At 44.8% G+C, this 26,033-nt stretch overlaps 1 protein-coding gene across 1 annotated transcript in view; it reads left to right on the top strand.

The window, feature by feature from the left end:
- The window catches only part of LOC146181080 (phospholipid-transporting ATPase ABCA3-like), a 77,076-nt gene extending 53,632 nt beyond the window's left edge, over positions 1 to 23,444 (top strand). The window contains exons 19-28 of the mRNA XM_084575699.1: positions 1,795 to 1,991; positions 5,366 to 5,662; positions 6,665 to 6,790; positions 10,903 to 11,160; positions 13,113 to 13,266; positions 14,821 to 15,025; positions 16,113 to 16,471; positions 19,895 to 20,068; positions 21,087 to 21,309; positions 23,165 to 23,444. Coding sequence (XP_084431825.1) covers positions 1,795 to 1,991; positions 5,366 to 5,662; positions 6,665 to 6,790; positions 10,903 to 11,160; positions 13,113 to 13,266; positions 14,821 to 15,025; positions 16,113 to 16,471; positions 19,895 to 20,068; positions 21,087 to 21,309; positions 23,165 to 23,416 — 2,245 coding nt within the window. The 3' untranslated portion in view covers positions 23,417 to 23,444. The remainder of the gene's footprint in view (positions 1 to 1,794; positions 1,992 to 5,365; positions 5,663 to 6,664; positions 6,791 to 10,902; positions 11,161 to 13,112; positions 13,267 to 14,820; positions 15,026 to 16,112; positions 16,472 to 19,894; positions 20,069 to 21,086; positions 21,310 to 23,164) is intronic.
- The last annotated feature ends 2,589 nt before the right edge of the window (positions 23,445 to 26,033 follow it).

Here is a 26,033-nt window from a genome sequence, read left to right as displayed (position 1 = left end):
GATGATCGCGCTATACACACATAATGGCGCAAAAGGAGACATCGGTGAAATAGCATGTGTTCATGCCTCTTGCAGACGTTGGGCTCTGGAGTCATGGCATTGTAGGCATAAGGCTCCAGGTGCGGAACTAGGCAGACAACTCGGTTTATATGCCTAAAACGAACAGCCAGCCGTGGCTCCACCCGCCACAGCTAGGCGCGGTCTTTCATTTCTTCGAGCAGTCGCACGCTGGCCGCGCTCTTGGCGCAGCCAGAATGCGTTTCAGTACATTCTCACCAATCAGCCCTTGCGCATGCATGGGCTATGTTTACACCCTCTGGTTGCAAGGCAAACGCTTTTCAGACAAAAATCCAATTGATGCGGAATAAACTCAATGCTAATGAATGTAATGAAAATCGAAGGCTTGTTCAAGCAGTGCGGGCTTGATTTTGGGGTTGTGCAAACATACTTTATAATGCCATGTGTATATCTCGAAATCTTAGGCCCGACCAAATCTTTTTTTTTTATTACGTCTTTATTTCTGCTTACGGTAGGCGTTTACCTTGCGGCATAACTAAGTTGCTTCATGGATGTAGGGGTGGGGAAGCGGTTAAGGGGGGGGGGTCAGGGTATGTTTGTTCCGTCTTTTTTGTTCTACATTGGCTGGTTGGAACAGAAAGACTCTTGGTCGCCTTGTGCGGTGAGAAAATAACATTACCCACTGTCCAGCTCGTCTGTGACAGGCGCCTTTGAGAGCATAGTTACAGGCTGTGCTCGTCTCAGCGAAGACGCTATAAATAAAATGACAAATTACATGCGCAAAAACACAGCGTGAACGGCTCTTATAAGCCTGCGCACCTGGATGGCTTTATCGCTCTGCAAGAGTCGAAGGCCTCAGTTTTGTTTGACAAAACACGAGAGAAAGGCGACAACTTAAGACGCCGTTTACCACTGAAAGTGTCAATCATGAACGTGTCGCTGATAAACTCAGGGGCCAATATATAGAGTTAGGTCTGCACCAGTGGGAGTTCAGGAACCAAAAGAAAAAATGTGGGTGATCGAGTGTGTGAATTTATTGGCCGACGAAGGAGGAATCATGTGTTTCTGGGAAGAGACGATGTAAAAGGTTTACAAACAGCGGCTGTAGTGGCTTGTGCCAAATCTCTTCTGGCACCTATGGTATACGCCAGGATAAACAGCAGCACCACGAATGAGAAAGGTTATATGCTGGTGATAGGAACGCACGCGATTGAATTTATTATAGTGCGGCAGCGCACAAACACTAACTTAAAGTGTCGAGGTCATTCCACCGGCATTTTTCAAATTCGGAGTTCTTTCTTGCCTGATTGGTATGTGTATTGAAATGATATATTTTATGTGCCGCATCTCTTAACGAGAATGAGAATAGTATTAGAATGCTTTATGTTTGGCGCAGTAAAACAGGAAGTACAATGTCCTACTCAGGAGAAGAGGGTGGCACAGCATAGTAATCGGAATATAAACGTCGTGGGTTCACATCTCGTCGGTGGCTTGTGGCTGTTTATTATTTTTAATTAGTTACCGACCAGCTGTGAATTGAGTGGTGGTTAGTTAAAAACTGAATAACGCATGAGTGAAACGAAAGCACGTTCCTTTGCTTTCCTTCGTTGCGTTAGCTGTTCGTAACCTCATATGTATGTCGTAACGAGCCCCTAAATTCCGCATATTTGTCTTCTCTACTTTTAACAGTAGGCACAAAAGCGCCATGAAATGTAAACTCTTTCAAATCTGAGCTTGGAAAATGATCACCTGACCTCTGCACACCGCATCGTGCAGAGCCTACATCTGGTTCAACGGTCAGTGCCCATACAGTGCCGCGCTAGCAGTGAACATGTTTCATACGGCACTGCTGAGGAATCTAACAGGAAAGAAGACTTCTGAGATCACGCTTGTGAACTGGCCTTTCGTTGAAAAGGACCGCATTTCGAGGATGGAGTTCGAAAGACGCCATGGAAAGCTCGTCTTCGAAGCCGGTGAGCCCATGGGTTTTATGCCTTACCCACAAATTTTGGACAAATATTTGGAAAGACTTTTTGAACTTCATATTCTACTTTCTAGCCGAATAATTAGGGGAACCGCCCAAAATGGAGTAGATTTTATTAAAGCAGTTATTACTCATTGATATCCACCCAGTCTCAGCCATACGGCTACAAAGAAAATGTACTTATATCGAAACAGCGCCATAAAAATCAATATGTATGTAGATCCTTCCTGGTAGACTTGTAGGTTCTTGCTATTGAGTTTCAAATATGCAGCCCGCTAGTTTTTGAAACGGAAGCCTTACTTGTCTAAGAGTAGCATACGCAGGTTGTGTGCCAAGAAGCGGCAACAAAAATATTACGTGGTTTCTTATCCAACTTGTGACGCAACCATTATTTGGGCAGCGTTCAGGATGACGTCATGCAGTGTGGGTTTCTATTTAGCATCCATCAGCTAGTCATGTTCGAGGGTTCTTTGCAATACGGATTCGAACCATCGACATTTGTACCTCCAATTGTATGTCGTTAATTATAAATGTATGTGTCCGCGAGAACCAAGACAGATACTGCGCCTTCCCTTTCCTTAAAAACGAACCCAACTAAAGATGTTACTACCTTGCCAACGTCTGTGCCAGTTTCTGAATGCTAAATCACCAAGCAAAACCATACTAAACAGTATCTTGATTGCTTTAGGCGCAATTAATCTCCAGGCAATTGTTTATCGTAATCTTTGTTATAAATTCCGAGCGCAGGACGCCCTTCTGTGCAAAATATTTCTGCACATTCGAAGCGTGCGCTATTTCTATCAGCTAGTTCATAAAATTATTTTACGCTGTTCAACGGGTGCTTGACCATTATTTTTTTTTAAAAGAGCCCTTTGATTTCCCGCGAAGGTTTAGATACACTCGAGGTGAGTGCCGGAAAAATTTTAAAAGCAAACTTTTTGGAACGAGCCGAAAATTCAGGCAACGGTCATAAACAGTTTCTTGCAACGTCCCACATATCCCTTTCGATCTAAATGTATGTAAACATGAAGCAAGGCTCACGTTTTTGTATGAACGTGCACCTTTTTTGCAGCTAAGCTTTTTTTTTTTTTTTGAAGAAGCTCGAAAACCTTCAAAACAGCCCGTGTTTTTCTTTCATATCATGTGGCTCACCATTTCGAACACGAGTGAGCTGCGCCGACTGTGTGACGACAACCTTCATTTCGAAGACCGGTGTTTAGGTTTCGCTTACAAATAATGCATTAGTAGTTTCTCCCGCGCACTCATCGAATCTTAATTTCACTTTATTAGTCGTTTCACCGCCGGCGAACTAAACCGGATGGGGCAAAAGAGCAAAGAAGTCCTGAGCGCTATATTTCAAATGGCACTATATTGACTGGTAAAAAGCATAATGCGAGACCTCTTAAAGATATAATAAAATTTATGCAACGAAAACAGAGAACAAAACGGCAGTGTATTGGGACAATGAAACAAACTCCACATTATAGGTCCAGTCATTGAAGATTTCAAATCATCCAGTCATCAGAAACGCTTCAGTGAAGTAGTGTTATGTCGCATTCGCATCGGACACGCACATCTAACACACAATTTTATCCTCAGGAACGCAGGTGAGCCAAATTGCGAACAAAGTGATCATGAGCTTATATAAACCATATTTTGTTCTCGTGTAGAGTGCTTGAAAGACTAAGGAAGAAATATTTTAGATAGTTTTACATCGAACTTATAACATATCATCAAAGATTACTCCTAGGAGAGAACGCACTTGTCAGTATATCCACTGTTTTCAGCTTTTTAGAAGAATCAATGCTTCTAAGCAAACTGTGATAACCTAACGGTTTTAATCATTTACCAAAGAAAACACAATACACCCTGCGCTTGGTGTATGATAACTTGAGTCGCTTATGCACCATAAAATACAACAAAACACAAGCTCGCAGGAAGCAACGCAAGAAAGCATGCGAGCTTGGAAAGAGAAAACAATGTCATCTAAATTATGGGCTATTTCTGTCATGCTGCCGATGCCATATTTTCGGCCTGTCCTGATTGAACTCTGTTACAGTCTCGTGTTTCTGCATCGCTAACCAGCAAAGAGACTTTCTCTTGTCAAATTATTAGCAAGTTTGCCAATAGCTCTGTTTTGTATAACTGCTCACTTGTGTTCGTCGCCGTTCAAATACCCTTTCCAACATTAAACTAGTTTAGTATAAAAACAATTGGTCACCGGCGAGCCCACACATGTTACCGTTGTGCTGCTTACTAGCTGAATTTGCAATTGTTTTGATTCTTTGGTCTTTTCTCCGTTTTAAGCAGGTTATTCGTTGACATGGTGAGGCTTGTAAATTCTAATATTTGAGTACCATCTGGTCATCGCCCTGTAAAAGTTAAACTTGCTTGTATCGCTAGCTAGTAGAAGCAATGTCACTATTGCACACCTCTGTTTATTTTATTCACTCGAAAGGATTTTTTACATTCCTGGATTTCTCTTTGCTGTATATGGTAAACCAGCCCGAAACGACGAACACAGCAGAGAAGACAACTCGGCACAAGCGCCCACTCGCAACTGAACCGTTTATTCGGAAAAACAACATTAAGAACACAAGAGAGGACGAAAATACAAAGAAAAAAAGAACCCGATGCCTCATCAAAGATCCTAATCAGGGTATGAAAGCCCACAGAAGATAAACATGTAGCAAAGCAGAGTACACCGGCATGAAAGAAGCACGGAAAAAACTCATTTGTCATCAAGGAATGCAATTTCAGGGCCTTTTAATGTAACTGAAGGGGTGTTGAAACGCGTGTCAATTGATTTTGAAATGTTATAGGCTTCCATAAGCTCGCGCGTGAATTTGCTTGTATGTGTAAAAACGAGCAGTGGCATTCTCAATTTCTGGCGCATCTCATTTACACTTTCTTAATCTTTTGCAATACCGGCAGTGGTCGGCCAGACTAAAGCCGTCTTGACTGAACAAATTCTTGGATTCCATGAAACGTGTATTTTCATGAATACTTGCCAGCTTGGCCAACTTCTCACGTTAACACTCTTTTCTGTCATCATTCGAAAGATTGGTTTCCATTATCACTGGATATTCTTGCAAAGCTAGACCACTTACTAAACATGGTCAAGTTACAAGTGCATGAGGAGAATATGTGCACTTGTCGCTTTTAAATAGTTGTGATTTTTTCGGTGGTTTGAAGCCTATAATGTAGCACCTTCGCACACCGTTGTCAGTAATAGATACCACCTACATGTTTCAGTGACAGTGGTTCCTCGCGGTATGCATTAATGACTGCGACATTGCAACTAGCGCGGAATAGACACCAACTAACCCAACTGTCTTCCATAATCATACTCGCGTTATGCAGGACACTACAGCCGTGGCCACGAGATCGAGCTATTCCAGACGCGCAACATGATCATGCGCGTCCTCTACTCGTTCTTCGTGTCCCTGGCCATGAGCTTCTACGCGGCCAGCCACGTTTGGACGCCCTTGGTGGAATGGAGCAGCGGGCTGAAGCACCTACAGCTCATGACCGGCATGACTGGCTTGCTGTACTGGATGGGCCACTTCCTGTTCGACATATTCATGGCATTGTGGAACAGCGTGCTAATGACGTTCATATTCTTCATCAACCATATGCACATCCCGTTCCGCTACTACCGTACGTCAACGGCGTTGTTTCATGACCTTTAAGCTGCAAGAACTGGAAGCTTAAGCAACTATTCTAACACTAAATCAATGCTGGTGGCAACGCTTATTCTGTGGCGAAAGTGAAACGAAGAGTGCTGCTTGAGAAACATAGTTTAACTTTCGAGCAATTTTCTGAATACGGTCGATTCTTGTCGTCTTGGTCTGTTGTAGGATAAAAAAAAAAAAAGCTTTGCACAGTTCGCTACACGGCTCGAAGGGCATCCATGGTGTCCTCCATGTTCTCAGGCAACAAACCATATGAGCATAAATGTGCCTTGTATCCGGAAAGTGAAAGTCCATGAGCCTTTCACAAAGTTGTACTAAACACCAAATATATCAAATCTGAATATTTGGAATCTTTGGATTTGTGAAACACTGACATTGTCTTCTTGAAAATTTCATACGTATGCGTAGGAAAGGCACGCGGTATACTGAATTCCGCTCATTCGATATATGAAGTGGAGCGCCACACCTCATTGGCACCCGCTTGCAGTGATAGGTCTGAAGCTGCCAGCCGAGGCAAACAAGGAATGTTGTTCACTGCAGCGTTAAGTCACTCGAACTAAATTCTCACATCACCTTATGACATGCGGTGACGTCAGCCTAACTACAGCCGAGCCTCGCGTCGAATACTGAACGCTCACTTAGCTGTCTAAGGAATCGCGAAAACCTGCTGCCCCATTACGAGCGATTAGACTATTTATTTTGGACTGATAACGAAATTAGGTTAGGTATATCTTGATAGGCAGTGCCTAAGTTCAGAGCATCGTTCCCTGCTGCTTTAATACGCAGATGGTTATAGTTCTCAACACATACTGAACGGTGTGCTGCATTGTCTCTTTTTATACTAACTTGTGCATTTCCATGGAATGCTAAAGCAACAAAATCCAGATAGCTGCTTTTGACCTAGGTGGTGTCAAAAGGCAATAGTAGGCTTCGAGCAAGTTTAAGAAGCAGGGTTCACTAATTGCAGTGGCGGTACTTGTGCTGTTCATGGCCAATGCTTTCTCGAGCCTGCCCTTGGCATACTTGTTTTCGGGACTCTCCCGGGACTCCACTTGGTCTTTCTCCTTGTTCGCCCTCGGGCTATTCCTGGCCGGTGAGTATCCTATGAAACGCCTGCTGACACCCAAGGGTTGCTATTATAGGGGTCCATATCCAATAGCGTGATTACGAAAAAAAGGGACAAATTACGTCAGCGTGCTAGACGAAACGTATATGCCCTAATAGTTGTATCATACCGCTCCGATACTGATAAACGTGGTCTATTTTGCATGGGGGCAAAATACCTTTTGTCATTAATTGCTGCTGCTTAGGATTTTAAAAATATTTCTTTTAGAGCCAATTATTATTTTTACACTCATTTCCGACATCAAAATACAGAAGTAGTTCCTCGGCAACTAAAATTTTGTGCAATAAAAAACTTAAAGCTAGTAATGCTGTCTGGTTAAATAAAAACAGTGTAAACCCCTAAAGCCCCTTCATTTTGTCCACAGGTGATCCTCGTGAATAAAGATTTATGAATGAATTCGTCAGGTGACATGCAATGCTGGAAATATTATTGTGCATTTGATATATATTGGCGTAATAATTCGTTGAAATGCGTAAATTATCATCACGATACAAACTCAGTCTTGTTATGTCCGTACCAGTTGTGCCCGGTTCTGACCCCGTGTAGACGGTAGCATAAAAGATGGCGGCTTCATTAGGCTTAGAGGGCAATAAAAATACGTGTCTCTAAATATTGCGGAAAAGTAGACTGAACTTATTCACCAAAACAAGCTCGGTCATTGCAAGGGGCACAATACCACTGGATATCGGTTAAAGTGTAGAAAAGGGCCGCAAAGTCTTTTTATTTCGCTGAAGCGAGCGGCTGCTGCTTGTAAGGATTCTGCCATGTTTTCACGCTCAGTACACGACAGTTGTTGCACTAACGTTTGAAAGCTACGTCCGTACACTAACGCTATTTCTCCGTTAGTGTTCGACGCATGCGAACTTCAGACCGTGTATTTGGCAGAGCTTGCAATCACACAAAGGCCGCTATATACGAAATATCTCCAACACCCTAAATGCGTCCACTGTACGCATGAAGCACTATCTTCTTCGCAACGCATTTGCTGAAATACAGCAAGACATTGCCTTTAATGTCTCGCTTCAGAAATTAGTCACCAGCTTCCGAATATCAAAGCTCAAATATACTGCAATTCATTCATCATCTGTTGAAAGTGAGTATTTTAATTTCAATGGGAGTGGAACCTTCATAGTTGTGATGGTATTTTAAATTGTGTCACTCCATTGCTGCTCCACTCGAAGCTGCTCTCCTCGGTGAGAAGGGTATCAGACCCTGCAGCGTGCAGCGGTGAGTGTATGAGACGCGTGCATTTAAAAAGGTGGTGACGTATTTCAAGTTCAAATTTCAGTTTTTTTTTTTTTCAGAAGCAAATAAAAATATTTTCATTATACAGAAGGTTACAAAGAGGTCCCAAAGTTTGACACTGTACTGGGACTTCAATGTACAAACGAAAAAAAGAACAAATAACAACATGAAGCAGCATTGCAATAATTAAAACTTGTTGGCGAAATTTAAAAAATATAGCTTCATTAAGAAGGCACCAAATCACTAAAACGCGAAGTTTCAATAACGGAGCAAAGCAAATAAATATAAAGTGGAAAAATAGCATCAAGAACAAATAAATAATGAGCGTATCTCGCATTTGAATGAAGATATGCATTAGACGTTTTTTACACTATGAAGCAAAGAAAGCCATAGCTTTATTAACGAAAACCCGACTGCCTTATTTCCATAGTTCCAGTTTTTGGAAGTGCAAAATTATTGCAGGATGCAAATGTAGTAGATTTGCGACTGATCAGTTCTTGAATATGAATGCACTGTGAAATGTTACGGTTATTTAACACAAGATAAGCCAATATTCAAAGTTTAAACTTTATTATTTTTGAACTACGAAGGATATTGAGGTGAGAATATAATAATTGGAACAATCCCAATTTGATGAAGTGGTTATATGGACTGCTTGGCTTTGTGTTATCTGAAGTGCGGGAAGATAAGAATGATATGTCTGACCCCAAGAGATGATGCAATAGTTAAGATGGCAGTGAATGAAAGCACAGTAAGGTTAAATTAAATGGTTTAATCTAAAGTAATGACGTGCTTTTAGAAGAATTCTTATCCTATATGGACATTTTATTTCGAAGTTGTTGAATGTGGGTGGTAAATTTCAAGTGGTGGTCCAGTTCTACACCAAGAAATGTACAATTATCTCAGGGATATATAGGGTAAGAATTGATTCAAAGAAAAATTGGGACTGTAGTAAGCTTTGAGCTGAACACAATGAACTTGGATTTAGTAGGGTTAATCAGAAGACCATTTTTGACGCACCTTGCAAGCAGCAATATTAATGAAATCTGAATTGAGCTTTGATATCAAGATATCCGGAAATTTATGTGAAGAGATAAGGGTAGTGTAATCTGTATAAAGGATGTAATCGGTGGTAGCAGAGAGACAGGAAGATATTTTATATACATTACGAATACTTAAATGGAGCGATGGCGTACTATCCAAACGCGCACTACTGCGCCTTTCCTCCAGAATTAGCGACGAGACGCAGCGTCTATGTCGTCCATCGCTTTGTGAAGCACAGCGACGATGTGAAGCGGAGCTGCCGCAGCCGGTCGTGACATGAAACGGAAGTGGTAACAACGTCATGCTGTCTTCCGGCCAAACCTGCCGATTTCAGCAGAGCAAATATTGTTGCTCCACGGAGCGATCCGCGATCGACGCAAGATCACGATCTGTCATTGGAACAGACAACTCGCGCTCCCGTTCTGCCATTGGAATAGAATGGCTCTGGCCAGAGCAGAAAAAGCTGTTCCGGATCTGCCATTGGGATTCAACATTAGATATCTATCTTGCCCCACTGAAAATTTCTGCAAAAGTATCGTCAGACTCTCCCCCGTTTCTCTTCCCTGCCTAATGACCAGTGCGATAGCCACTTCTGCTACGGACACGACAAAAACGAAAAACACATCAGCTCTATGCCATGAGCTGATTATTAAGTGCATTGCGATCTGCAAGGTAATATCCAGACCTAGTAAAGAAAACTAGAGGGGTCGGTCTGGAAAGTAATATCCAGAAAACAAAAGCGACATTCTACTTTCTCGCAAAATACCAGCAGTTTGAGGATGGTAGGAACGAGTTTAAAGTGTCAAGAGTATATTTAATTTAAGCAGACACTTGTTATCTCAGATTAGGACGGTTTTCCTGTCTTCAACAGAGTTAGCCTTGTAGCAAGTCATGCTTAGCAACAAGATCAGATTTGGGCGTGCACTTTCTCTTTACCTTCATCTTGGCGGGTGGAATTCGGCCTTGGAAGTCCACAAAAACGATCGTGTAGCTGTGATGCCCAGATACTGCTTTATCAGTTACTAAGCTATATTTCAACAATGAACCTCGCAAGAAAACATCCGAACGCACACGCACACACACACAGCAGAGTGAGAAATGTTGCAAATTGCATACTTGTGTTATACAAGGCCTCACGGCCTTATGGCGCAATTCCTGACTGACGAAGTTGAACGCTTTCGGTACCAAATTCCCTTTTAACGTTCACAATCTTTTTCTTCGCTGGTTTAACGACTTGTTTCAAGGAGCTTTGAAGCACTGCTTCATTCATCCCCTAATAGAAATCCAAGAACCGTGTGTGAACCTTCGTTTGCCCTGTAACTTAAGACTTCTATTACCATCAGCTGAAAAGTTCAATGCTTTCTGTGGTAATTTAAAGGCTAGCGCCACATTGGGGCACTTTTAGGTCTCTTCGTGAAAGTTAAGCTGGTGTCATAATATTGGAGCCGTAACGTTGTCAGAATTTTCATTGAGACCATAGCATCGGCCTAGAGGGCGTGATGTGGGATTCTTGTTAGGACTTTGACACACTTCAGTTACAATGTCCGTTGTCGTTAAGTTAGGGAATGTCTGAAGCACTTAACAAAACCGTCACAGTAGTTGCAATGAAACTAGTTCTATGGTCTGAGCCAATCCGGCTGTTTAAAGGACGTTTGGTCAGCACGAGCAGCCTATGTATGACCCTAAATAGCGTGGTCTAGTTGAAGAGCTCTGCGCCTCTTAGGAGTGTTGATATGTAATTTGGTTAGTAGACATCAGGAGATCCGTCTCCCTCAACTCCACTTGTGCAGGAATGGCTGGCTCGCTAGGCGTAGAGATGCTGTTCGTGCTGGTGCAGCGAAGCCCTTCGTTGGCCATGAAAATATTCTTCTTCCTGTGGCGCTTCGTGTGCCGTTGGTTCCCCACCTACGCCCTGGTGCGGGGCGTCATCAAAGTGATGCTCCTGTACAAGTTTAACGCCATCTGCCTCACCGGAGGGGAACTGCTCGAAGATGCCTGCCACGACTCCCGCTTCAGCCTAGACGAAAGGATATCGCGGTGCTGCGAGGGTAAAATTTTTTTCACCAAGTCAGTTATCATTGTGCGCAGGAACTAGTGTACATTTAAAAGAAAATAGGTAAAGAAATACGCATACAGCCAATGCTCTTTTGGTTCTTTTTTTGGAAGTAAATAGGACGCGATAATTGGCCGCTTGCTCACGCCATGACACATTTAACCAATTGCTTGAACTCATCAAGTGGATTGTGCTGGAACGGTTGCTTGGCCTAAAGGATATGAATGAGATTTACGTGTCTTGTTTTGCTTCATTTCCCGTGCCTGCAGAGTTTGAAAATAAATTTGTCGGACTAAATAGTTATGCAACTTAGTTTCCGGATGCTCACACATGTTATGTCCACTGTAACACGAACCTCAATGAAACGCTTAAAATGGTGTGCTTACACACCACCGGGACAATTGTTTTGAAGCGAAAGCTGCACTACGCCATGTACAGCCCAGGTCGCCGTGCAGAGCTGGAGCCGCTATGCGCCGAGTAATAGGAGGGACGTCAAAAGTGCACGCCACAAGCTGCCGCCACCGACTCTCCAGCCTTGCTGCGCGCGTTTCGCAGTAGCTGCAGATTCGGCATGCTTAACAAATTCGTTATGGGTGACTATTGCAGTTGTTGTTGTGGCTGTAGCAAGAAGGAAACGAAAATGCACGGGCCTGCTACTGGCTCCGTAGCTGAGCCACCTCCGCTGCCTCGTGCAGACAGGGGAGAAAATAGAGAAGAAAGAAAAGGAAGAGGGAAAGAAAGATGCGCGCCACAACAACAGCCGTCGTCCACCACCGAAGCGGTGGCGGGTGCAATGACGGCCTACAACAGATAAAAATTCGATGGCAGGATAGCCTCCGCCGCTAGCGGCGGTGACCTACCTGCCCCAGCCCCATCATGACTATTGCAGTCCTAGCTACCGCCAGGGTATCTGGGGTGACTACTGTATACATACTAGCTACATGGGCGACAAACAGAAGATAAACAAGCTGTGGCAGTAAAGAGATAATTTATTACGTGTCACTGTGCGTATAAGCTTTCGCGACACACTATTCTTAACCGGAGCTGAACCACAGCAATTTTTTGTTTTAAGAGAGAAAAGCGTTTTGAATTTACTGGGCTTTCGCGGGGTATTAAGGTTCTTATTCTGTGTTTAGAGCAAATATTTGGTCCTTTTATGGGCCTTCAATAATCAAATTTGGGTACTGTACTAGAGAAAATGGCACTTCCAAAATATATTTGAATTAATCATGTCTGCCATCGCATTTAGAAAGCCTAAGTACATTTTGGGTAAATTTCAAATTCATAAAAACGTCGAATTTGCGCGTCGTGAACAGCTCTTGCTCGGCTGTGATGCGTTTATACCTATAACAAGCACTCCGAAAGCTCCATAAGGTAAGGACGACGAACCATTTCTTTCCAGAGGGGGCCCAGGCGTGATAATTTGCGGTTCTGGATGTCTGCTTCGCAATAGTTTAGAAAAGCACTTGCATATTTCAATGAACTCATAGTTAAGGATACCTTCCTGATAGTGATAATCGATTTGGAAATCAGAAAGTATACTGAAGTGATTCATTTCAGGTGAACAAAGCATGCAACTAAGCATGCGTATTCGTGGAATTTTGAAGAGCTCTACTTATCAAGTTATAATTCGTGTGATAACCACAGTGCGCTATAGCTGTTCTCGCGAATAGAGCTATACATGTATTTTTGAAAACATTACGTCGATACAGTTTATCAACACATCTGATGGTTACCGCTGCGCTTACGAAGAATAATCATGCCACGCCGTCATAACTTCTTGCCCGTGCGACTGGCTTGCTGTCTGAGAATTGACGGCGATGAAGTTAGTCATGAATTTAAAGCAAGTACCTGAACTGTCCCATTTCGGTAACCGACAGCCGTAAAGTTCAGCGGGAACAAATCTTCGCATTCCTTGTGATCAAAAGTCTACCCACTACCGTGCAGCAATGGAGCGAAATGAGACGGCACGCTTGCTGTATCCGCTGGAGCCATTCTCCGACACTGGCTTCTACGAGGCATTAAGCATGGTGGTCGTGGGTATGCTGTACATGGCCGTACTCGCTCTCCTGGACTCGCCTATAGCTTTCTGTCTCCGTTGGTAAGTACCAATTGTCCTAGACTGCAGGTAAACTGTCACAAAGCACTTCTCCCAAAGAAGTCCACCAGAATATGAACTGCATGTTCATGATGCTGAAGATGTGTACCATAAATATCGTTCGGATTTTAGTATTGCAGGAGCTGCTGCAAAGCACCTGTTAACTTGGGTTGAATAGCGGACGGTGTGGCCATATCTTATATAGGATAAATACGAAAACGACCGCGTGGTAGGGAATGACGGCGCATGTTAAAGACGTCCAACTCGACGAAATTATTTCGAAGCCCCCTGCTACATTCGTATAGCTCATGTATTGTTTCGGGTCATTAAACTGTACATTTGATCATTCATGTCTAAAATACATTTGTTAAATACCAAACTCAAATACGCTTTAACGCGAGGGCATCCAAATGTCCGGTGGCGTCAGCGTTAGTGGAGTCGATTGTGTCGACCGTTTCAAACCTCACACACCGCGAAACACAAGCGTTCCTCTGTCACGTGGTAGTTGGCAGGTGACGTGGCCGGAGAGGGATTGGCAGGTGGGTTATGCGACGTCTGGAGGCCACACAACATGGCGGCTTTGGCAGGCGCTGTCAGCCCGTGTCTACCCTTCAAGATTGGAGGGCGAAATAGGAACCAAGCCACCAGTACCATAGCACTATCAGTAAACATGCTAGTCGTAGGCTCTCTCATACCGTCTGGCCAAAAGGAGCGGGGGAGGGAGGTTATTTACAACAGCGATAATGCGGATTTACTCGAACGCGTGAGTAGTGTTTAATTACCAGGTAGAATTTCGCAACCGTGGACAGGATGGGAAAATAGTAGAGTTTATGGGGCTGCCCTCGCATTACCGGCACTTACGGTGGAATTGCCGAGTGTATTGAACAACCATGGCCACTATATTGGTAATATGGCGATGGACTTTAAGGCGGTCGAAGTGCTTTTTAAAGAGCAAGGTAGGGGCTGGGCAGGAAAATCCAGTTAAGAGAACACCGTGATTTCTATCAGTGCGTAACACACACACACACACACATATATATATATATACATGTGTGTGTGTGTGTGTGTGTGTGTGTGTGTGTGTGTGTGTGTGTGTGTGTGTGTGTGTGTGTGTGTGTGTGTGTGTGTGTGTGTGTGTGTGTGTGTGTGTGTGTGTGTGTGTGTGTGTGTGTGTGTGCGTGCGTGCGTGCGTGCGTGCGTGCGTGCGTGCGTACGTGCGTGCGTGCGTGCGTGCGTGTAGCTACTACAGCTATTTTTCAATAGACCTGTCCTTGAGGATTTTGACATTGACCCTGTTGTAATACCACACATTTCTGTGCTATCTACAGAATTTAGTGTAGTCACAGCAGAACAATTGCTACGAGCATACAGACTAGAGAGAAATACTGCTGAAAATTAGCTACACAACTACAGAAAAGTGTGATGTTGATGTTATTGCATAGGTACCGAGCAAAATTATTTTTTCTACTTTTGACACAATTCTATAGTTGATACTGGGCGTGGTTTGCGCAAATTCATAGGAGGCTCAGGCAACAGCCTTTGTTCATCCGCGCCCAGGTACGCGGCCCGGCGGTTCTTTGGAAACGAGGAGCCAAAGCAAAATACCGAAGATCAGCGAGGTCCCCGGCTTGTGGCCCTTTCCATGGACCCCGAGGTTGAGCGCGAGGTCAGATATGCCAACCAGGTGTGCTACAACAAGGCCTTCAGAAACGTCGCCCTGGTCATCAGGGATATGCACAAAACCATCGGCTTCATGAACCCGGTACGTCTTCAGTTGGTGATGAAAAGTCGGTGGCGATGCATTTCACCATTAAAGTGAAGAGCCTCCAATGGAGTGAGGACATGTGGTAACGAAGGCGTGTCCTTATGTATCGGAGCATCAAGGAAGCGTTGACAGACATGAAGAGACAGTTTGTTAGGGGTCAACAAATATGATTTGACTACATCCTTGGAAATGGACAAGGGCGTGATAACAGTGGAGAAAAATTGAGCTGCCGTCTGCGCTGGTTCTAAGAGGGGCAAACAGAGCGAGGAGTGCTAGCGATTCAGGTTGTCAAACGAGACTGACAAACTTGCGGAGATAGCTTAGGGTTCGCTGGCTCAACATAAGACTAGTTGGAAACACGTGGGAGAGGCGTTTGCCTTGCGGTGAATATAAATAGGCTGATGAAAAGTTTTATGAAATACATAGCACCAAAGCTACAGTTTGCATGTTGATCAAAAAGACCGACCACTGACACATCTCGCCGGATGTTTATAATTGATTATGACATGGCTGAGATCACTTGACGTAAAAAGTGCCGCGCAATTATATTGCTCAACGACAAGGATTAAAATGTCAGTCCCATAGAAAGCGCAGTGCAAATGAATCCACTGCGTCTGAACATTTAGCAAAGCCTGAGGCGTTTGCTCGATTCCATGTCTATCCATCAAATGAAACGTTTTGTTTTCTGTCCCTCAGTGGCACAGCTTGGAAAATTTTTTCTGCCTCTTTTTTTCAAATACAGGTTACGAATAAAGGATGCTAAGACGTTCCAAATTGTCTTTTAAACCTACGTGTTGTGAATCGTCCAAATATTTACATCGTATTTCGATGCCTACAGGCAGACCAGGGGAAGTGTTGTTCTCTTAACACATGTGTTCAACGCAGTGCGCTGTACTCTGCGTGGTAAATCAAAGCAATTTTTCTGCTAACGCCAGTATCCCCGACAGAGCCACAGTTGTGCTGTGCTGACATGAATATCTGAAGTTTCGTATGTGAGTTTTTGTTGTTGACATTTGACATTTGGCGCACTATTGACGCCATTCACTCCCTCACTCGTCTCATTAAGCCTCCTCTATGGGGACAGGTGAAGATCGTGGACGGCGTGAACATTGTTCTTAGCCGTGGCGAGTGCATTGGCGTGGTGGGCATAAACTGCTCAGGCAAGAGCACGCTGATGGACATACTAGTGGGTGTCAAGGTGCCCACGGGAGGTGGAGCGCACATGGCAGGATGCTCTCTGGTGCCGGACCTGCGCGACTGGCAGCAGAGCATCGGCTACGCACCGGACGGCGTGTCGGCGCAGAGCATGCCGTCTCTAACTGTCGGCGAGCTCCTAGACCTGATGGCCAGTCTGCGGGGCGTTTCTTTGAGGCGTCAGGCTGTGCTGGGTGCACTGTCGTTATCGGGCAGACTCATGGAGGACCGGATGGTTAACAAATGCAGGTGAGTTTTGAAATACCGAAATTTACACATAACTCGCGATAATGCAGCACAGAGGGAGAACAAGTGCAGCGCCAACTATAAGGCTCGAAATTACAAAATCATGCCCTTGCAAAACGTTTGGGAGCCCTTGTGGCTTTGTCATCTAGGCACGTTAAGCAATATGCCTAGTTATAGAGAGGCACCTCGGGCAAGATGCTCTGAGTGCCTTGCTGTGCACGTTTTTCCCAGATGTAGAAAACGGCTTCTAACATCGAGGGCAAGAATATGACCCGCTGTAAATACTGCGGTGCTGTCCTAAGCGTAAGCTCTACATGGACTGAACGTCGGACGTCCGATGTCGGACCTAGTTATGATTAAGGCCGAGATTTGATGCAGAAAATATTTCATGGAATTATGCAGATGAAATAAAAAAAAAACATGGTACCAACGTCATATTGGAAAAATCAGAAAATTAGTACTTGGAGGCGAGTGCGTTCAGGATACATCAGTCCTGAATATGGGGTGGGAGTGAAGTGAAATATAAAGTTTGAAAGATTAACAAATTGCGAACTGAGAACACGCAACAAAGGACAGCCAGCTCAACCTTGGACTGGCATGTGAAGCCCCTAGAGACGTTTGCCGATGTCTGGTGTCGCACCATGAGGTAAATAATAAATGAACACTAGCTTTTCAGGTGGGCGCGGAAGTCGAACCCACGCTGGCGTCTACGTTTAATTTCCGCTGGCTGCGTCGGGCTTCCTACGCGAGCGCAGCAGCCAAACTTTCCGCGTGCTAAATAATCACTCGCGCCCTGCTTTTGGATGTCGACGTGTTTTTATACTCTCCACATTCTCGCATGTAAAACTGGCAATCTGCTTGACGGATCCACTGGCGAAGCCGTCATAGCATTGCATGGGGCTGCTTGTGCCAACACAAACAAGCCTAGGCTAAGGCTAAGGATACCACTAATTTTATTGTTTCATAAGCCAGCATGATCTGTACAATGACACTAGTCCACGCGATGCAGTTGGCCAAATGAGGCGGCAAAAAAAAAGCTCCTCTAAATAGTCGATGATTATGATAAAATGATCGCGTACAAAGAAACATCGTCACCCGTGCACTCACACATAGCAAAACTACAAAGCCAAATTAAGGAATTCAACTGCAGTTAAGGTTAATCCGCGTATTGATGACGGCAGAAAAAACAGGTTTTTTCCAACACCGTCGTTGTCGGTGTTGGCCTTCTGGGAGCGCAAAAACCACCAGCGTGGCTCTGGCAGGCGGTAGCTATCAGCTTACATGGCCTTGCATAACTGACCGTAAGGTTAAGTGCCTGACGTTAGGTTTCACAGGAGCCGCCCACTCGGGTCTGTCCTTTCATATGGGAGGGTAATATCAGAATCACCCTGCCTTGTATTCATGGTATACCCCTAGGCCACACAGACGTCTTCACTAGGCTTTATTAAAGCAGGGCTTTATATGTGGGCTAATAGCCAACGCTATCGCGTCATGACCGTAAATGCGGCGCTAAGGTGTTCCTGATAATATCCTCAGTTCAAAAGCATGGTTTATTGGTCATACAGAAATAAACAAGCAGTCCTGGGTGCGAGTGACAGAAACCTTCAGTAAAACAGCGGAGAACATGCTTTATAAGCCATTGAAATATTAGGAAACGGCGGTGTCAGCAATATCTGTTTCAGGCGGGAAACACATTATCAGAAGGTTTACCCCCTGCAGTCTTCAGAACCTGTGGGCTGACACAAGTCTGGAAAATCGGCAGATGCGTTTTGTTTCTGTAGTGCGTTTTATCTTTCAAAATTCTGAAGCTTTTCTCCCAACTCTCCTCTCATACATTCTCTTCTTTAGCTTTCTTTTTCATTTAGAAAAATTTAATCCTTTTTTGTGATTACTAACATCTGTTGCGTAATAAATGGTTATAGCTTAGGGTGCAGTTGAAGCGCATAGCAGCGCCTTACTTCCAGCTTTCGTACCGGTCCATTGTTTGGCTCCATTGTGGACGGCTAGAATTGCCAAAAAACTTCATTTTATGGCCATAGCTTTTTCCACTGATCGTGCTTTGAAAACAAGGCGCATTGAAGTGTACTGCTAAATTCATCATGAAATATGAGCACTCACCACAGTTCCACGTGAGGGACAAGGCACACAGACTAAACTGCATGGCTCTTCTCACCTTTCGTAATTACATAGAGGCTAACAAAAGCTAGCAACAACCATGTGTTTGCTGTTTTGAGCAACCAACACTGTTCGAATCTGTCATAAACTGAATACTTTACTAGAATACAAACGGTTATCAGCGAGCACAACTCATTGAAAAAAGTACACGGAGTCATTTATGAGAGCGAGCTTAAGAACCCATGTGAAGAGAAATATTTAAGTGGACTGAAGAAGTAAACGTTTACTAATGTCTAGACAACTGAAGTATTATAGGACAATAAACAGACACTAAACAATATCTCGTCCCTAAATTGAGACATAGAAAACGGCTCGACTCAATTGAGACAGTAAACATCGAATCCACGACGCTGCTGCCTGTTTCGACAATGAGCACAACTCTTAGAACTCCCTCGGTAACCTCACACACGCCAATAGTTTCTCGCTACCAGACCTTATGGACAATGATCTGTGCAAACACTGTGGGGCGAGAAGGACCTTCGACCACATAATTAGGGAGTGCCCACAATCTCCAGGGTTAGGACAAAATATTACAACTAGAGTAGCCTGGGATACCCTGCTGCGAAGCGCCGACCCTGCGATCCAGCACCGAACCGTCCATCTGGCGGAAGAGGCCGCAACAAGCCAAGGGCTACCTGCCAGCCTCTAATCCGCGGGTGCATGACTCCCCGTCTTCGCCTGAGGTGGGGAAGAGGACGCCCATTTCTGATTGAATTGAAAGTTGTGCAACCAACCAACCAATCTCGTGACCATCCAGCAGAGAACTGCGACGCTGCATCGCATGGTTAACCTTCAAGAAGCTGTTTATTCGGAAAGGTTTTGGTTGGCATATTTTCTTATTGAAGTATTTACGTATTTTGCACACTTTTTCGCTTTTCAGAAATGCTTTGCCTCAACTGCAGCTTCGAAGTTTAAGGCTAAATTTTTAACCATAACTGCACACTGAAAAAAGTGTAATCCTTGACTATACGCCTTTTTGCTTAATACTTCAAAATCACCGACATACGATTTATCTCCTCAACTAAAATGTGACCGCACCCAGCAGCTGCTCTTACCTGCCTTTTATGCTAAGATCTAAATTCCCACTAAAATGTGGTGCGGCCTGATCACAAAATTGGTTCGACGAAACCCACCATTCCCCTATGAAGCATTCACTAGTTACAGGCGCGAAGAGGCGCTGTTATCTTCTTGTATGTGCACACGGATAGCGCATGAGTTTTCTGCCTGAAAATATCACACGCACCATCACAGCCACGGTGAGATGAAGAAGCTGCTTATCGCTGCCGCGGTGATCGGCGTACCACCAGTGCTGCTGCTGGACGAGCCATACGCCGACGTGGAGCCGCTCTACCGCAACGAGATCATACGCATGCTGCAGCTGCTGAAGGCCACGCAGGCCATGTCCATCATCATGACGTCTCACCGGTGAGGGTTAAATTTAGCGCTGTCTAGTGAACGCGAATTTCATAGCGATATGCTTCTGCAAATTAGCGACTAAACTGAATGTAGATGGAGAGATGCACTGTGCCACTTTTTTTGGCACATAATGCTAACGAGCTGTACAATATATGCGTTCTGTCGTGGTGGAAGTATGGTAGCTGTCAATAAAAACATTTGAAGCCTGTGAAAGTGCGCACAAATCTTGTACGTCATAAAAGAGTGTCATGCAGAATCTTTCGTTACGGAGTGATTAGTGTGATTAGCCAGAAGTGAGTCAGCCACCTGGGCGGAACATGCGAGATCAATTTCTCCCATGGCTTCCGTGCAAGCTGCTGACACGTCCCTCACTTTCTCGGAGTAACCTTAGTAGCGGCAGCAATGTACATGTACTACAGCGGCGCCGGAACTGAGAGACAATGGTGGTCATGCGACCGACTAAGCGACTAAGGCACGCTGTTTTAAATGCATGATTGTGAGGCCGTCGCTCAAGCACACGTATGACGTTATACATAGCCTTCGTGTAAGCGCGTATCGAAACGTATGCGCGTATTAAGAAAGGTTGGTGCTCACATGAGACACCCACGAAGAGAGTCCGAGCACAAAAACGTCTCGGGTAAAACAGAGAAATTAATACCTGCTTAACTGCATCAGATATTTGAGCCCTTGGCAGCTAATTCATACCTTTTGTAGTAGTGTGGGGCGCAAATAGTTCTCTTCGGATTATGCAGCGCCGCCTGTTGTGAATCACCGCCGCTTCAAACTCCCAGGAAAAGAATGGAACTCTCGTACTGATAGCTGCTAAACTTCGTGATTCCACGCACTCTACAGGGGCTCTTTGTACGGCTGCTGATCACTACCGAATACGCGTAACAGGACTCTAAGCTGCAATTCTTCTTTTATTAAGCCTAGGTCATAACAATTCTTTGGATCAGCGAAGGCTGTAGTCGGGAGGATTTCGTGCTGTTTGTACAAGCCAGCTCATTTGCCACACTTATTCATGCAGCATGTCGCACTGCGAGATCCTGTGCGACCGCGTGGCAGTCATGGAGGCCGGCAAGGTTGAGGCTTTGGGCGACGTTCTGCAAATGACCAAGAAATACGGTCGCACATATATCGTCACGCTGCGACTGCCGCCGGAGCGCCGTTTTGACTACCAATTCCAGCGGTCCCTCGTGGACGCCATGCAAGAACAGTTGCACCAGTGCAACTTCTGCCACAACTACAAGGTGTGTTGCGTCAAATAGAAAGGTTTCTATACGCTCAAGGATAAAAGTGGTTTAGGCACCTTCCAGAGCCTTCCTATTACTGCAGACTTTCATTTCTGAGCAAATATAGGTTTTCCTAGCTTTTTAACTTTTTGACTCAAATACACAGTGTTAACTGTGGCTGTAGAGAATTCGGCTGCTGGTACAATTCGCGGCATCAAGTTCCGACACAAGGTAGCCGTGTTTTGATTCAGGCGAAATTCATAACCATCGCTGTGATTTGAGATATCGATTTTCAGAACATAAAAACAGATACTACAAGATATTCCGGAGCCCTCTCTCTGTCTGCATTTTGGAAAGTAGTACACCTAAACAATCGGTTGGTGTACTACTCGGCTGTGCAGCAGTGCTGTAAGGGATGCGGAGAAAGTTCGCCGCGCTGCGAACCTCAGCGTAGGCGTATACAAGAGGAAGCTGTGCCTGCTTCCGAGCCAGAAGGTGATCTGTCCTTGAAAAATACCGACGTGCGGAGAGTGAGAATGGCTCCTGTCGCGTTAGCGGCGCCGGCCGCAAAGCATAGTAGATGGACCTCTTCAACTTTCTTAACTCTGTCTGCGACGGAGTTTGTGCAGAGAGGGAGCGCCGGAGTGTAACCGTATGGTAAGCATCAGCGGGTAGCAATACCGCCACAACAGCCAAGCTGTCAGCTCAGGCCGATTGTTTCATTAGGAAGTCGACTACTTTCTTCAATCTTTAGTATGTTAGCACCGGGAATCCATGTCCAATGATGAGCCGTTGTTCGTGTTCTAGTCCGCGGCTTCTGGGCTCGAGCGGCCGTGATGTTCGTGTCTCTGTCGGAAGTTTGCGTTACGCCACAGCATTATATATCATGGACGAATTGGAAGAAGTCTTCCCCTCTCACAGTGAGGTGGGTTCCTGGTCAAGCTAGAATACTCGGAAATGATACAGTGCATTTCCTTACCCGCGTATTTAGTATCGGCGTTTGGGAGATTGCCTGGTCTTATCCACCTACATTAAACGCTGCTCTCGACTACAAAAAATTACTCAATCTTCACTTTGACAATATTAGAGAAATTTTTCGTACACTTCCTCTTCCGCATAAACCCCTCACTGCCAGGCAAGTACGCATTCTTCGACGCATAAACCCAAATTCACTTCATACTTCTGCCCAATTGTTTGTCTACCGCATCAGACGTTCTCCCGCATGCCTGAATTGTCCTGCAGCCTATACGCTTACTTAGACCACTGCATGTTTTATTCCCCTGCTGCAAATTATTCACTTTACTTTCCACACCCTTCTTCACTAATGTGGCAGGCTTGGTTAGACACTGACCATCTGAAAGATAAGTTGCCCTAATGGTCGACCCTGGCCCAGGACAATCTCGACGCCTAATGCTGCGTTTAATTAAAGTGATTTCCTCCTCCTCGTTGAGATTGTAATTGAAACCATGCGAATTATTGTATTCCGAGTCAAATTTACAGCATTTGTCAAAAGTGTATAGCCCAGAGGGTTACCTTTTAAGCGGTAAATAATAAGCACGAAGAAAACTTCACTAGTTACGCGGGTGGTGAAGTAAATTAACATGATCGAGTGTCTCGATGGGAAAATCGCAATCGGATGGCCTTACCACTCTACCATCATGTCCTTCCCGACCGACCATAAGTGTCGACGTAATTTTTGCCCACTTTCCTGTCTAATGACTAAAGCAGTGTTTTGCGCAGGACGGGCTGCCGCGGATAACTATAATAAAACCACTGGGGACAGTAATGTTTTGTCGTTTAGGAGTGGCTGTATCGGCACTTTTTTTAAGGAATGCGGTCCTTACGGTCTACCTCAGTTGCTTATTTTGTGCAGGGATCGATGATGCTCAGCGTGGGAAAGACTTACACGAACTGGGGCGAGCTGTTCACGAAGCTGTCCAACATCAAGCGCAATTACGTGCTGCCCGAGATCTCCATCTGCGACATCACGCTCGAGCACATCTTCGTAGGCCTGGCGCGCCGACAGATCCTCTACTCGGGCGAGCGGGCTGCCAATTACCTGTCGGTGGTGCCCTCGCGCGTCGGCCCCCCGGATCCCGCAAGCCGCTTCCGTTATCGCACATAGGTGCCACAATAAAGAGTAATAGCAGAGTCCATCGATACCACTTGTTGATATCGACCACGAGAAACTCGGCAGTGTACAGGCACCGGAGACTTATTACTTCGGTCTGACAAGAATAGAGATAGGCACTTGTGCATTTGGCTTTGTTCAAGAATGAATGCTCCCGTATAGACCGTTTGTAGAAAGTAGGTCCACTCTCCCTAACAGGGGTCGCCACTATAGGACGGCCATCATTTCAGGCCGGTACGCATTGGCGAGCAGTGCGGACTGCTACTGTGCAGCTTCTATAAGAATGCCGGTTGACTTTTAAACACCACTGCTTTGATGCAGATGTCATCTGTCTTGTGGAAGTTATCTGCGGGGATGTAGAGCTAATGTCCCCGTTGTTTATTGGCGGAAGAACAGATGATGCTTTCTACATAAGGCGCACATTATGGCCTGGGCCGCCGTTTTCCTTGGAGGTCACGAGTTCACGCTTCTTTCTCGCAGAAGAAAGAGCCTGTGAGTTGTTGGGAAAGGGTATACATCACGCACCAGCTCATTTTAGCGCCGGCAGTATTCATAGGAGAACGACCTTGACGTTTTCACAGGAGCTATAACTATTGCGTATTTGCATTGCGAACGCGTTATTTTCGCAGGGTGTTAAAAAGTATTTTGTCGTGGCTATTAATGTCCTCGCATACATAATAATTGAATGAGGAGAGAGAGAAAGTCAGTGGGGGCACGTCAGTGAACATGCTTACTTTGGAGAAGCACTGCTGCAATACACGTAATAACTGCTGCTTTTGTGTTACTATGGGATGCACGCGTCAACGGTGAAATTCAGAATAGGATTTTTTATATCCCGGCTTGCTCGGCTTGCCTACTGTGGGTCCTGAATTCCGGTGCAGTTTCCAGTCACTTTTGACCGAGCACAAGTGAATGTCGCTGAGCGTCTGATGCGTTGCTAGAGCAACGTAATAGCCTGTTGACCCAGGACGTCTGCAGGAGATAACATATCTTATCATTTGTCGGTGATTACACGCGCATTCATATTGAGCAGTAAATATTGGGCACAATTCTAAGATTGTGAACATTCATAATACGTCTCAGTCAACACGGTTCGGACATGCTTTCCCCCTTTCAACAAGAAATTTGAAGAAGAAAAAAAAGCTCGAGGCGTTAGACATGAAATTTACAAAAAAAAACCGCGCTGACGGCTTATGGGTTTGTCGACACGTTCCAGCCTATGCAACAGTCAGAAGGGTGCAGTGAAAGAACTACATGGTTAAATTAAACAAACGTTTTGTAGCACCTACACATACTATTAGCATTAACATTAAGTTTTTGAGCTGTCTATAAACTCAATTGTCCTCAGCGATAGCTAGTACGCAGCATCGTGCAGCCGGGTGCTAGCGCGCCATAAGCCGTAAGACCAGATGGCCTGAAGGCTGGCGATGGCGGAAGGATCACATGATCAAATATGGCAGCGCCATGCTCTCGCACTGTAAAGGTTCTGACAAGCGTCAGCCGTGACATAAGGGGAAATGCGGCGGCGCTGGCGACAGCAGTGACTTTCGTGGTGCAGGCAAACGCTCGAGTCTTCTACATCGGGTACTCGGCGCTTGCTGTGTTTTTGAGCATGATTGCGCATGCCTTCGCGGATACGTGCGTTCCACTTCTACACTTAAGCTTGATCATGTAGTTTGCAACCGATAATTTTCATGGTTTCTTTTCGGCCGCACGACGGGGAGGGCAATAACAAACGCCTGCAGCTTGTGCACGTTTTGATGTATATACTCTCAAGTCATAAGAAATTTTGACAGCAGTGTGCGTATGATTTTAATCGAAGGCAGGGAAACCGCGCTGTCACATCCCATTCATCTGGAGATCATCTACTCCGGATAAATATGACTGTATGCTCTGCAGCCAGATCTTGAATTCCTCTACTCAACCTCTTGGCGCTAATTCGTTGATGAGCTTATTCCTTTGTATCAAGTTTCTTCATAACATTTAGCCTAATTGGACACCTTAACATCCTGTGAGCGCTGCAACACCCCATGCCGAAGGCCTCCACACCTTGCACAATGCATGGTATTGAGCCCATTATGAAATATATTTTATTTTTAGTAGCTTTTAAATTTTCGCGTTGGGCTAGTCCAGATCTTGAATTCCTCTACTTAACCTCTTGGCGCTAATTCGTTGATGAGCTTATTCCTTTGTATCAAGTTTCTTCATAACATTTAGCCTAATTGGACACCTTAACATCCTGTGAGCGCTGCAACACCCCATGCTGAAGGCCTCCACACCTTGCACAATGCATGGTATTGAGCCCATTATGAAATATATTTTATTTTTAGTAGCTTTTAAATTTTCGCGTTGGGCTCGTCCATTTACTTTTTTTTTAAGGAAATATTCATAATTCGTAAATAACTGAGTTCTGTTAATGCTACTAATAACTCTCCTGTGTATTTTCTAGAGCCTGTGCTGCAGGCTACTCTTCCTTCTCTTCAGTCTTCTTCTTCCCTGGAATACTATTGAAATCGGCCGTCAGGACAATACTTTGCATTTCTTACTTTAGCCATTGCTTTTTATACTGCCCCATCAAAGCTCTCAACTACGTGGTCTTCATGGCGTTATA

This window comes from Amblyomma maculatum, chromosome 8, assembly GCF_055883805.1.
Source record: "Amblyomma maculatum isolate TAMU_Amacu chromosome 8, ASM5588380v1, whole genome shotgun sequence".
Lineage (NCBI taxonomy): Eukaryota > Metazoa > Arthropoda > Arachnida > Ixodida > Ixodidae > Amblyomma > Amblyomma maculatum.
The sequence above is the reverse complement of the archived record's forward strand: the minus strand, read 5'-3'. Positions and strand labels throughout refer to the sequence as shown.